At 39.2% G+C, this 14145-nt stretch overlaps 1 protein-coding gene across 7 annotated transcripts in view; it reads right to left on the reverse strand.

Annotated features, from left to right (window-relative positions):
* LOC140482857 (alpha-actinin-2-like) overlaps positions 1-14145 on the reverse strand; it is a 114086-nt gene that overhangs the window by 34311 nt on the left and 65630 nt on the right. For 3 of the 7 annotated variants that reach the window (XM_072580553.1, XM_072580554.1, XM_072580555.1), the window contains exons 5-9: positions 11940-12027; positions 9909-9987; positions 6901-6982; positions 2657-2742; positions 1015-1107 (exon numbers count right to left, since the gene is read on the reverse strand). In XM_072580553.1, coding sequence (XP_072436654.1) covers positions 1015-1107; positions 2657-2742; positions 6901-6982; positions 9909-9987; positions 11940-12027 — 428 coding nt within the window. Of the gene's footprint in view, positions 1-1014; positions 1108-2656; positions 2743-3378; positions 3465-6900; positions 6983-9908; positions 9988-11939; positions 12028-14145 lie in introns of those variants that run through there. The other 4 variants (XM_072580559.1, XM_072580558.1, XM_072580556.1 and 1 more) reach the window with 3 other exon arrangements.

A 14145-nucleotide genomic window follows, 5' to 3' on the forward strand; every position in this document is an offset into this window, starting at 1 on the left:
TTTGCACAATCTTAAGACTGATTAAAGTGGCTTACAGTTAATTAGGTATTTCTGAAGCACAGTCACTATTGTAAAGCTGTAAAAGGGAGGGACGATGATAGAACAGGAGAATATATTCAATAGTTTTTTTGTTCATCATTTAGAATCAAATATTTTACATCGCCCATTTTGTCCTTTCACCTTCTAACAGAGACATCAAAATTATTTTGCACAATTTCCAAATTAATTTTCTTCCATCAGATCATTTTCTTACTTTTGAAGTTTTCATTTTAATATTAAATATAACAAGGATAACAAGGGATGTGCTCACGAGACTGACACGAGGGAATATTTTTGTATGGTCTTTCTATAAGTTTCTGGAACTCCTGGTTTCTCCAGGCCTTTTCCCTTTAAACTACTGATGTTCTAAATGGTTGGGTATGGCAAGTGATGCAGAAGGGAGAGAGAACAAAGAGTCTCAGATGTCTGACACTGTAGCTCTAACCAACTATAGCAATGTAGCAAAACAGAGCCAGGTAAAAGTTGTATTTTTTAAATATCCTCCTGATTTCGTTGGCTTTCAAAAGTAATGTCGCTCAGATCGGCATCCATTTAGTAGCAAGTTGTATTATGCTTGTTCTCTTCAAGTTTAAAAAAAATTAAAATTGCTGTAGTCTTACCAGACCTTTGGACTGCTCCCTCATTAGAGACAGACAGCTGGTGGCGATTTAACCTGAGGAGATCACCACACTTCAGATAAGGGAGGGGTTAAGGAGAGTCCTTCATAGTAACTTCAGCTGGTACAGGAATTGAACATACACTGGTGTCACGGATTGCAAACCAGCCATCCAGCCAACTGAACTAAAACAACTTGCTTCTCATCTCCAAGTGTGGTTAAAGCTTTGATTATAAACTACAATATTCTTCCTTTCAGTTTTAGCATTGGCCAATACTTTAATCTAAACTCTGTTGAATGAATGGTAAAGGAAAAGGGAAACATTTCAATTATTAATATCAGAGTGTTTCTGAGTTTACCTCACTGGCCAGCCTCTCATACTCTGCCATTGACTTTTCATTCTCTTGATTCACTGCCAGTATCTTGCAAATCCTGTTAGCTGCCATCTCAGCCTATAATCAGAAATAAACCACATCTGAGACAAAGATACACGTGCACAAAACATAGAATGTAATTGGAGCATTCTGCTCATGAAGACAATTCAGTGTTTAAAAGTGAGTAGCTTTGTTGAACCATTGCGTATTTGAGAAATGGAAAATCACCAAAAAATTTCAAAAATAGAGCAAAACCAAAATTTATTGACTACAAATTTATCTAAAGCTTCCACAGATCAAATGCAACAAAAAATGTATGTACCATATTTGAACCATGTTAGAATGTAAAATGAAAACAATGTAAACCAACACAAACATGTTAGTCAATAAATGAAAAGCTTTGGCAATGCTACATTTTCTTAGCTGGTAAATATTAATATGGCACATGTGTACATACTACATGTCTTTCCAGTATATTTTGATGTCCAACCTATTTAGTTACAAGAGTTGCAATTCTCAATCTGAATACTTTAATATACATTTTGACCTTTCACATCATTTTGAAAGATAAGCATCCCTGGAAAAATGGCTCAAATTTGGGAACAAATTGCCTCCAACTGGTTCTATATCCTGTCCCATTGGCAACTCAAAGTGGGAGGAGTCGCATGGTGGCAGGAGTGGGGGAGTATTGACAAGCTCTGCTTTGGTCTGCTCTCTCTTCTTCAAACGTCATTCCTCAGGTGGTTCCAGGAGAATTCAAGATTCCCTAGATAGAACTTCATTATGGCCAGCATTATTGTGCTCTGCTGCTCACTTAATCCCCTTGTGTATTATTTTAGCCACTGGAATAGCATTTCTAGTTGTCTTGCTTTATTGCTCACCTCCCCTTCATTTTTCTGTCCCTCCTTCCTCTCGTTTTGTCTATCCCTGTTCTGATTTCTCCAGGTTCCTCCTCTCCATCTCCCTTTCCTTTATTTCAGTCTTTTTCTTCCTGCTTATCCTTTTCAACTTTCCTATTCAACTTTCCTTATCTAAATTCTCACTAGGACATATTTCTAGAACTTCAACCAATTGCTTAATTCTTTACTTAAGGACTTAAACAAATAAGTACTGCTTGGCCATCCATCAACGTCATCAGGACTATGTGCTACTGAGCTCATCTGATGGCTACATGCAGGTGTTTTTGCCTCCCTACCCCTCCTCCCCAAAGTTCACGGAGATCAATTAAAGTACTAATACGACTGAGATCATTCAGTTCAGCACAAGAGGGTATAAACCCGGGTCGTCTTGATTTGCATAATTGAATACTACACTATATAATTCATCTGTTCAGCAAATTACCACAACAGTTCCTTGAAATACGCTTATAATTGATCTGGAATTCTTGTGTTAGAATGCTGAAATTCTATGAGTATTGTAAATAATAATTCCAAATTTTGAAATGACTGCACTAACTCTGTCTCCACCTCTTATTTTGTATTGCACAAAAACATGTTAGTAATGGCACAGCCACACAGTTGTTCAAACATCAAGATCTGGCCAATTTATCAGATGAGGCACGACTCATGCAAACAAACGAACACTTCTCTGGCACAAAATTAATTGTGACAACACAACATTAGAGTACCTGCTCTGCTCCAGCAAAAGCATGATAGAAACACGAAACGTACGTCATAAGAGCCCTCTGATCAGGTTTGGGTGTATTCACAATATCTGGTGAGGGGGGAAAAGCACAAGGATAGGGGTAGAAAAAAACAAGATGGAAAGCAACAGTTCACATTTGCCTTTGGAAGGACGGTGGGGTTGTAATTTTGTCCATTTCCTAGTTTTAGCAAATGCATTTCCCCACCTACATTCTTGCTGTTTTGCTAAAATTAATAATGAAGTGAAATATAGCCTTCATTTCATTAGAGAGGCCTCTTTGGAGGAAATCTCTATTGTTGCACAGTGTATCTTTCAGTAAGAAATTTCTATAAAGTTGTAGAATGTTCTGGAAATGTATGAGATTGTTAATGCATATATAAATAAATACGCACACAAATGCTGATGTTAACTGACCCAGTGTTTTTTGTAAAAGAGACCTCTAGTGTATTATATCAGAAGGAATTTTTTTTGTTGATCAAGGTAACTGCTTAATACTGACAACTGCCATAACAAAAGAAACCGAAAAACCAACCTCAGAGCAAGTGATAGAAAGGAATTACAGTACTATAAAGGATTCAAATGAAAGAAAAAGTGAATAGAAACATAAAAAGGTAATATGACCCATTCAGACAATGCAAGATGTAGAAGCTGGAAGTCAGAAGGTTGAGGTGTAAAGTATTTGAGCTGTCCATAGTTTGACCTCACCTTCTGTGCACCTGCAAATGTATGGTAGTAACAGGAAACATAAGTCATAACAGCCCTTTCATCAGGTCTTGCTGAATCTACAGTGTCTGTTTAGAAAGAAAATTGTTACTTTTTATTAAATGTCAAAATTAATAACAGACTAACATTCTAGATAAGAAAACCTTGGACAAATCAAATACCATCATTAAGTTAAATAAAAGTGCTCAACGCAAGAAATTGAGAATCAAGGATATCTACTGCTTTCTGCATGACAGCCAAATGGGAATTGGAATGCAGTTGAGAACTTTTAATTGTAGATGATGAATTCCAGGCCTGTGGTCATTTTACTGATAGTGAGTGCTGACAAGCTATACTCTGTGAAGATTCCAATTTGTAGAGTAAATACTGGAGCATGTCACAAGATTGCAACAACAACAACAACAACAACAACAACAACAACAAAATAAATTACATCATGGTATATACAATACTAATCTGAAACTTCATCAGGTTCAAAACAGAAGCAATCACCAAGCTACAGACCGGAATTGACAAACTAATAAAACATGATGCAGTATAATAGTAATTTATGGAAATTTGGAGGTGACATGCAGGATCTACAAGTTAACTAATGAGTTGAACAGCTTTGCTATGTACATCACAAGTATAGGAGAAAAATGATAGCAGACCCATCCCAGAATACTCTCAGATACCCTGTAATGGTAACTTTCTGAGCTGTACTCATACTTAAAATTTGCTATGAAGATGTCTAAATGGAAACAATTGTGAAAAGATAGAGTCTTCCTCCACTCATCTCCCCACCTCCTCCCAAATCCAAATGCAGTTACTCACTGTTCACACTCAATACATCAAAAAATACGGAGCACATTATTTGGGAAGATCTCAGATTTTATCTCTTGTATCAGCAGCACAGTGGCTTAGTATTTAGCACTGCCGCCTTACAGCACCAGGGACCTGGGTTGGATTTCAGTCTCAGGCAGCTGACTGCATGGAGTTTGCACATTCTCCCTGGGTTTCCTCCGGGTGCTCTGGTTTCCTCCCACAATCCAAAGATATGCAGGTTAGGTGAATTAGCTGTCCCATAGTGTTCAGGGATGTGTAGGTTAGGTGCATTAGTCAGGAGGAATGGGTCTGGGTAGTTTACTCTTCGGAGGGTTGGTGCGGACTTGTTGGGTTGAACACTGTAGGGATTCTCTGAGCTGAATCTCAGGTGAGGTGGCTATAGAAGCATAGTAACTTTCTTGAACTAATGAAAGGAAAATTTACTGAAGTTAAGAACGAGAAACTTATCATCTTGTACCCAATTTCTGTGTGGAAGTGGGGAAAACAAATTAATTTCTGTAAAGGACTGGGGGAAAAATGGAGTTCTGTTACAGTCTTGTATTGAGAAAGTTGAAACTCACATGTGCACCTACACTTCCACCCAGGAATAAATTGAATGCCATCTTAGTACCAACATAGGTGTAGTGGACAGTGAAGGTTACCTCAGATTACAATGGGATCTTGATCAATGGGCCAATGGACTGAGAAGTGGCAGATGGAGTTTAATTCAGATAAATGGGAGGTGCTGCATTTTGGGAAAGCAAATCTTAGCAGGGCATATACACTCAATGGTAAGGTCCTAGGGAGTGTTACTGAACAAAGAGACCTTGGAGTGAAGATTCATAGCTCCTCGAAAGTAGAGTCACAGGCAAATAGGATAGTGAAGGCGGCGTATGGTATACTTTCCTTTATTGATCAGGTATGGAATCCAGGAGTTGAGGGGTCATGTTGCTGTACAGGACATTGGTTAGGTCACTGTTGGAATATTGCGTGCAATTCTGGTCTCCTTCCTATTGAAAAGATGTTGTGAAACTTGAGAGGGTTCAGAAAAGATTTACAAGGATGTTGCCAGGGTTGGACTTCAGCTATAGGGAGAGGTTGAATAGATTAGGACTGTTTTCCTTGAAGCATTGGGGGCTGAGGGGTGACCTGATAGAGGTTAATAAAAATCATGAGGGACATGGATAGGATAAATAAACAAAGTCTTTTCCCTGGGGGAGGGTCCAGAACTAGAGGGCATAGGTTTAGGGTGAGGGGGGAAACATAAGAGAGACCTAAGGGGCAACTTTTTCCATGCAGAGGGTGGTACAGGTATGGAATGAGCTGCCAGAGGAAGTGGTGGAGGCTAGTACACTTGCAACTTTGAAAAGACATCTCGATGGGTATATGAATAGGAAGGGTTTGGAGGGATATGGGCCAGGTGCTAGCAGGTGAGACTAGATTGCGTTGAGATATCTGGTCGGCATGGACGAGTTGGACCAAGGGTCTGTTTCCATGCTGTACATCTCTATGACTCTATGAATAAAAGCAGATAATTCATATAATGCTGGATTATGCATGGATCAGTGCCGACTGCTTAGGTTGTACATTCACCATTGAGAAGGCAGACTCTACATAACAAGACAAGCTGTTACGAGGATGCTGACATTTTTCTACTGTCTCCACTAAGTATATCAGCGGAATAGAAGCTTTCCAGCAAACAATGTATCATCCATTTAAAAAGATACATCAGGATTGCACAACGTGAGATCAACCGTCAGCTTTTGGACAATGTTTTGGGGCAAGGGGTATTATTGCAACAAAGAGCAAAAATAGCATGGGTCTATTTTAAGGAACATTTATTTTTATTACTCCAGCATTTGAAGGTGGCAGGACACAAAAATAAAATTACTCTAAATATTTTGTGCTTTTTATAAAAATCTTAGATATATTATCATTGACAGCAGTCCAGAAAGAGAGAAGGGAAGCAAATGGGTACATGGAAACAAAAAATCCAGTCCTACAACCCTGTCACACCATTCCAAAAAAAAAATCTTTTGATATGTTTTGAAATTTCCATTTGACCTACTCTTAACAACTTTTTGTTAAAAGAGCAATCTGGATTTTAATTTCTTTTTACATCAGGCTGGGGTGGAGACAGAAATCATGGGCTCCAGAATCTGCTACTGGCCTCCTTATAGCCATAGTTTTTAGGACCTGATGTCAGCAAATGGTTCTTGACATTCACCCAGAAAGCCTTAGCTCCAGTTCTAAAGTTGTGCTCAGCCTCTTCGTGATTCCATCTTCAGGTGAAATAGTTTCTCTCCTTCAAATGGCAGCAGCAGTTCTCAGGCAAGACTAGGTACGGGAAGAAGTATCGGCACCTGGGAGTGTATGGGCTTCAGGGAAGTGTGTTAAAAGAAGCTAACTGCAAATACTATTGGGTGAAGACAACACTCTGCTCCTCTAGCTTCCGCACTAATATTTTCAGAAGTTTTTTTTTAGAAAAATATAACTCTTGTTAATGGCTTCATCAGCTTAATTGACCAAAGAAAAATTCCAATTGGAGCGGGTCCTGTACCTGCTCCAATTATTGCTAACCAGTTTTCCAAAACAGAAAATGGGCACAATGAGATGGAAACAAAAGTCCAATTTCTTAGGCAGTGTTTATATTTTCATTCCAATTTTCTGATTACAAGAATAATTTCAAAACTTCTTTACCTTCTGGATCCAGCATCTTGGGAATATCCAGTTCTTTTTCTGCAATGTCCAAAGCAAGATTCAGGTTGTAAAGGGCATCATCCTACATTTAGGAAACAAAAATGAGTTTTTGACAGCAAATTAAAGCATCTACATTCAGTCATATATCTCTAATTTTGTTACTTGAATAGCAAGTAGAAAAAAAGCCATAATGCTAGCCACGTACAACATTTACAAATCACAACTGTGGTTTTAGTTAGCAACTACGTAAGTGACACTGCTGCATACTAAATAACTCTTGCAGTATGTTATAATCAATCAAGTCGGGTCTGTGTTTAGGTCGGAGGACAATAAATGCTCTCGGCAGAAGTGGGTATTGCACATGCTGCAGATTAAAGTCAAGATTAGAGTGGTGCTGGAAAAGCACAGCATCAGAGGAGCAGGAAAAATTGATGTTTCAGGCAAAAGTCCTTCATCCTGGCCTCATTCCTGACGAAGGGCTTTTGCCCGAAATGTCGATTTTTCCTGCTCCTCGGATGCTGCCTGACCTGCTGTGCTTTTCTGGTACCATTCTAATCTTAGCATTAAATGCTCATCCATTCTTTCAGCTACATGCATAGGCAACACCAAACCAGCCACAATGGGGCAACAAGACACATCAGAATGCATGCATTGAGAGAGAGAGAGAGAGAGAGAGGAGAGAAAGGATGTAATACAATGCCTGATACAACTAAATGATTAAAGACAAACAATCAATTTGCAACATTGTATAGAAAAAGACAGGAGAGTGAGTCAGCTGGAATAATTTTCTTTCTTAATTACAACATTAATGATCTTTCAAATTATAATTAATACATAGTATAGACAAATTCCTTGTAATTTATTCACAAAGAAGCGAGTCAAGGTTGCTAGGCTTTATCTATCAATAACATTACACAAACAGGCTCTGGTCACCATGGGCCCAAAATGCCCACTGTTGATGTAAGAGTGACGTATCAGAATCCCTAATCATACATCTAGTTGACTGTAGACTCCTTTATAAATTGTATTGACTGGATTATCTATATTTGGGGGTATGCACTCGAAGCTTGCAAATAAATTTCAGTCTCCCCACCTGGACTTTTAAGATCAAGCAGGGCCTGACTGCTCTGTTTGACATACCCACAAGTTTTACAAGGCGATAACAATTTTGATTCGAAACAAAAGATGTTTGGTCCTTTCTGATAACGAATTATATAGAGACCTTCTGAGGCAGAAGATGTAATTTCAAAGGTAACCTTTGAACTCTTCGTCAAATAGTCTTTTAAGACATGAACAGGGCATCCATAGAAAGTCCCTCTTGTTGGAAAATGATGAGCTAAAAGTTCAGATTCAAGAATAAAATATGTCTGCCTCTTGGTGATAATAAATTCAAACTTATCTGTTCATTAACAGTGAAATGGCCCTTATACTCAAACAGCACAGAGCTACTTTGCACATTGAATCCAGACAAAGGAATTCTGTTTCCCTGATATCCCTACGTGAGTTCTCAAGGTGAACAGTGCTCTGAGATGCACACACCACAGGGGTATTAAAAGTCAACTTCCTGCTGTGAACCCATACTAATTTACTAGTATCTGACTGTTCTGAAATAGAAGGATGAAAATAAAAACATGGTCAAGTGTTACAGATTATAAATGACAAATAACCCAGTTTATAAAATTATTTAAAAAAGGAACCTGAAAAAGCTGGAAGTACAAAACAGAAACAGAAAATGCTGGGAATGTGCTAAAAAGATCATTTAGCACGTTTAAAAAGACAGATTTATTGTTTTGGATGTAACATTTTGATCAGAAATAATATTTTTCCAAACAATTTTTCTCAAGAATGCTATGTACGTCTAATATTTTTGATTTGTGCATGCAATTATAATTCAGTTTTCACTTGGGGTGGCACTGCTGCCTCACAGTGCCAGGGATCCAGGTTCAATTCCAGCCTCAGGTGACTGTGTGGAGTTTTCACATTCTCCAATGTCTGCTTGGGTTTCCTCCAGGTGCTCCGGTTTCCTCCCTCAGTCCAAAGATGCAGGTTAGGTGAATTGGCTATGCTAAACTCCTTGTAGTGTTCGGGGTATGTAGATTAGTTGCATTAGTCATGGGAAATGTAGAGTGAGAGTAGGGGAATGGGTCTGGGTGGGATATCCAAGGGTCTGTGTGGACTTGTTGGACTGAATCCCCACATTGTGGGGATCCTATGATTCCATCTATCTGCTATACTGCGACATCCATGGTAAGCTCACCCAAACACAAACTGATTGCGAAGGATATTAACTACAATCTGCACCGTTAGCTTTGCCATACTATGCAGAAATAAATAAAAAAGGGAAAAATCACAAACATCCCTGAATTAACAGACACTGATAAATGGAAAAGTGACAGTATTAATTGTTTGTGGTCACATTACAAGTGATTTTATCACCAAACTAGTTGATTTATGCAGGAACGCAGAATTAAGTAGACATATATAATTTAAAGGCAAGCGAAAATGCTAAAGCATTCAAGATTTACTTTGAGGAACCTTTGGAAATGAGATTGAGATGACTATGTACAGTAGATTAGATTAGATTAGATTACTTACAGTGTGGAAACAGGCCCTTCGGCCCAACAAGTCCACACGGACCTGCTGAAGCGCAACCTACCCAGACCCATTCCCCTACATTTACCCCTGCACCTAACACTACGGGCAATTTAGCATGGCCAATTCACCTGACCTGCACATTTTTGGACTGTGGGAGGAAACCAGAGCACCCGGAGGAAACCCACGCACACACGGGGAGAATGTGCAAACTCCACACAGTCAGTTGCCTGAGGTGGGAATTGAACCCGGGTCTCTGGCGCTGTGAGGCAACAGTGCTAACCACTGTGCCACCGTGCCGCCCAGTAGGCAAAACCATTCACCTTGGTTAATGAAGGACAATAAAAATCACAATCATGCAATAAAAACAAGCTGCATATAATGCACATTAGCATGCTGTCAATCAGACAGAAGACCTTTCGTAGCTTGGAGTAGTCAATAAGGTCAGGACGATGTCTATGGATGAGCGCGCAGAGTGCAAGGCCATCTTTCCAGCTTTACAATGAGAGGAGCAAACAACAATTTAAATATAAATTATAACACCTTATTTTAATCAAACTTGAGCTTGAGAACCTGATACACAAATGTCAGCACGTTCTAATCTTTCTAAATTTGTAAACCATCCTTTACAACAGTGCCTTGTTACTTTGTTATTACTTCATTGAAATTACAAATACAACGTATTAACCCAGTGGCAACCCAGTTGCCAACAGAGAACAAGACAAGAAAACCCATGCATTAATTCATGTGGGGTCATGGGAGATGTGGTGAGGAACCACTCATTCAAAGGCCCAATATCTGATCTGACGAGGTAGCTGCTCTCAGTATGTGGAAATTGCATCCTGGGATCCTTGATCCTGAGGAAGACCCACTGCTGTCCAGCCAAGTGCCTGAGTGTCACTTAAACTGGTGGGCCTTCCCAAAAAGAGGGCTCCTGCAGGCTGCAGTGCTGGTAGATGGGACAGTGTCACCTCCATCAAGTCCAGTCCCATAATTCTAAGATTTGCATGCAATTTTGTCAATTCTTCTCAATCCTTCAAAATGGTTAATGCAGGTATTTAATATCCAGTGGATTCAATTACGGGCAGACTGAATATGCTACTGTTCAGAGAATTATGAAATGATATCGCACAGGAGGACAACATTTGGCTTATTGTACTTGAGCCAAATCAATGAAAGAGCTATCGGTTAAGACCCCTGCAAATGCTTCCCCTTCAAGTATTTAAACAATTATCTTACAAAAAAAAACTACTTTCAAATTCTGCTACCCTTTCAGGTAGCATATTCCTGATCATAACTAGCTGCCTGAAAAACTCTCACCTTGACTCTGGTTGTTTTGTCAAGTAATTTAAAACTGTTCATAGTTAGTAGTTGCTAGATATTTCTCTTTGAATCATAAGGTTGGAGAAAAACACTATCTGAACAGCCATTCCATTCCCACAAACTCTTCTGTGTAGATCACGTTTCGATTGTGACATCACTTTAACAAAACAGTGAGCTGCAGTTGTTTTTTTACAATTAAACAATTTCAACAATTAGAGCAATTAAATGCAATTTCTCTCATTAACTGAAGGTGGCACTTTAGCTTATATTGAAGCAAAGTAAGATTTAAATTACATATGACTAAGAATCAGGAGTCGGCCATTTTGCCCCTCAAGTCTGCTCAGCAAGATCATAGATAAACAGATTGTAATCTCAAATCTGTACTTGCACATACCCTGAAATTTCCGCACCCTTCCTCACCAATAATTGATCTACCTCTGCCTTAAAATTATTGTAGACTCTGCTTCAAAAAGAGAGAGTTCCAAGGACTCCATTCCATCTGAGAAAAATTTGCTTCATCTTGTTTTAAATCAGCAAATTCTTAGTTTTAAATGGCAATTCCTAGTTATAGATCCTCCCCATAAAAGAAAACATTCTCTCTACTTGTACCCTATTAAGATGTCTCAAGAGCTTATATTTCCAGTCAAGTCATCTCTTACTTTTCTAACTACAACAAATACAAGCCGAGCCTGTGCAGCCATTCCTCATAATACAACTCACTTATTCCATTAATCTAGTAAACCTTCTCTGAACTACTTCCAATGCATTTACATCCTTCCTTAAATAAGGTGACCAATATTGTGCACAGTACTTCAAATGGGGTCTCACCAGTGCCCTGTAAAACTGAAGCATAACCTCCCTACTTTGGTATTCAATTCCCCTTACAGTAAAAGATAATGTAATCAGTGTTTACAATAAAAAACATGAAAAATCAAGCAACTATTCTACTATCTCCAAATTCTTGGTGTCCAGGAGAATGAGAAAACTGCAGTCCTCCAGTCTAATATAATGGGCCTAACATTACTAAATGGTCAGCTCACAATTCTATATGCATACCTCTAGCACACACCACAATAAATTTAGCACATTCATCTTATAATTGCATGTATATCCCCTGAACTTGCCTTGTATGGAAGTTCTGCACATTTACATTCTTATAGGGAGCAGTCTTTCTCTGGCACCATAGCAGCAAACCTTCTTTAGCGGAGGTTTCTGCAAGGGAAAAGAAAAGAAAAATCAATGTTTCAAGTGTGTATTAACAGAGATTACCATCAGATTAAAAAAAGATTTAGTTAGATACATTAAATCAACAAGGCAAAAGTTCTTCATTTACAAAAATGGAAATTGCTAGAGAAACTCAGCTGTGTGACAGCATCTGAGGAGAGAATGCAGAGTCCAGTGATCGTCCTTTGGGACTGGAACATTAAGACTGCCTTCTCTCAACAGACACTGGCAGACCTGCTGAGTTTCTCTAGCAATTTCTGTTTTTGTTTCATATTTGCAGCATCTGCAGTTCTTTGTTTCATTTTAAAATTCTTAGTACTCTGCCAGAAGCTATGTCCGACTCAGTGCCAATACCTCATAAGAACTAGGAGCAGCAGTAGGCCATCCAGCCCTTCAAGCCTGCTCTGCCATTCAATAAGATCATGGCTAATCTTTTTGTGGACTCAGCTCCATTTACCTGCATTTTCACCATATCCCTTAATTCCTTTATTTTTCAATAAAAAATCTACCTTAGCTTTAAAAGTGTTTACTGAAGTAGCATCAACTACTTCCCTGGGTAAGGAATTCCTTAGATTAACAACCCCTGGGTGGTGAAGAGCTTCCTTCTCAATTCAGTCCTAAATCTTCACCCTTTAAGATTGAGGCTATACCCTCTTGTCCTAGCTTCACTTGCCAGTGGAAACATCCTATCTACTTCTATTTTATCTATTCCCTTCATAATTTTAAAATGTCTCTATAAGATCTCCCCTCATTCTTCTGAATATAACCCCAGTCTCTCCTCATAAGGCAACTCCCTTAACTCCGGAATCAACCAAGTGACCCTCCTCTGCACCCCTCCAGTGCCAGTATATCCTATCTCAAGTAAGGAGACTAAAACTGCATGCAGTACACAATGTGTGGCCTCACCAGTACCTTGTACAGCTACAACATTACCTCTCTGCTTTTAAACTCAACCTCTTTAGTAATGAAGGAAAAAGTTATTTTTGCCTTCTTAATTACTTGTTGTACCTGTAATTCTATGATTCATGCACAAAGACACCCAGGTCCCTCTGCATAGCAGCATGCTGCAACTTTTTACCATTCGAGTAACCTTTTTTACTGTTACTCCTTCCAAAATGTATTGCTTTACATTTATTAACATTGTATCCCATCTGCCAGACCTTTGCCCACTCAATGCATCTATGTTCCTCCGCAAAGTTTCACAGTCCTCTGCCCACTTTACTCTGCCACTCATCTTAGTGTCATCTGCAAACTTTGATATCATACCCATGGTCTGCAACTCCCAATCATCTGTATAAAGTGTAAATTGCAGACCCAACACTGATCTGAGGCACATCACAAATCACTGATTGCCAGCCAGAATAGCACTTATTTATCCCCACTCTTTGCTTCTTGTCAGTCAACCAATCCTCTATCCATGCTAATACTCTACCCGTAATGCTATGATTGTTTAGCTTATGCAGCAGCTCTTGTGCAGCACCTTGTCAAAGGCCTTCTGGAAATCTAGGTACACCACATTCACCGTGTCCCTGTTGTCCGCCTTGCTCGAAATGTCTTCATAGAATTCCAAAAGATTTGTCAAGCATGACCTACCCTTCATGAATCCATGCTGTGTCTATTCAATTGGACAATTTCTTTCGAGATGCCCTGCTATTTCTTCCTTGATAATGGACTCAACCATCTTCCCCACTACAGGGGTTTAGCTAACTGGTCTAGAATTCCCCATCTTTTGTCTCCCTCCCTTTTCAAACAGTGGTGTCATATTTGCTGTTTACCAATCTGCTGGGACTGCCAGTGTCCAGTGAATTTTGGAAAATTACTGCCAGTGCAGCTGCTATTTCTCCTATCATCTCTTCATACCCTGGGATGCATTCCATCAGGGCGAGGAGACTTATCTATCCTTCTTTCCATTAGTTTGCCCAACACTACCTCTTCCCTGATAATGATTATTTCCGGGTCCTCAACTACCTTTGTCTCTTTGTCACTTACTGGCATATTATTAGTATCCCCTACTGTGAAGGCCAATACAAAATATCTGTCAATGCCTCAGCCATTTCATCATATCCCATAACTAAATGCTCCTTCTCATCCTCTAAAAGGACGAAT

This window comes from Chiloscyllium punctatum, chromosome 11, assembly GCF_047496795.1.
Source record: "Chiloscyllium punctatum isolate Juve2018m chromosome 11, sChiPun1.3, whole genome shotgun sequence".
In the NCBI taxonomy this organism is placed as follows: Eukaryota; Metazoa; Chordata; class Chondrichthyes; order Orectolobiformes; family Hemiscylliidae; genus Chiloscyllium; species Chiloscyllium punctatum.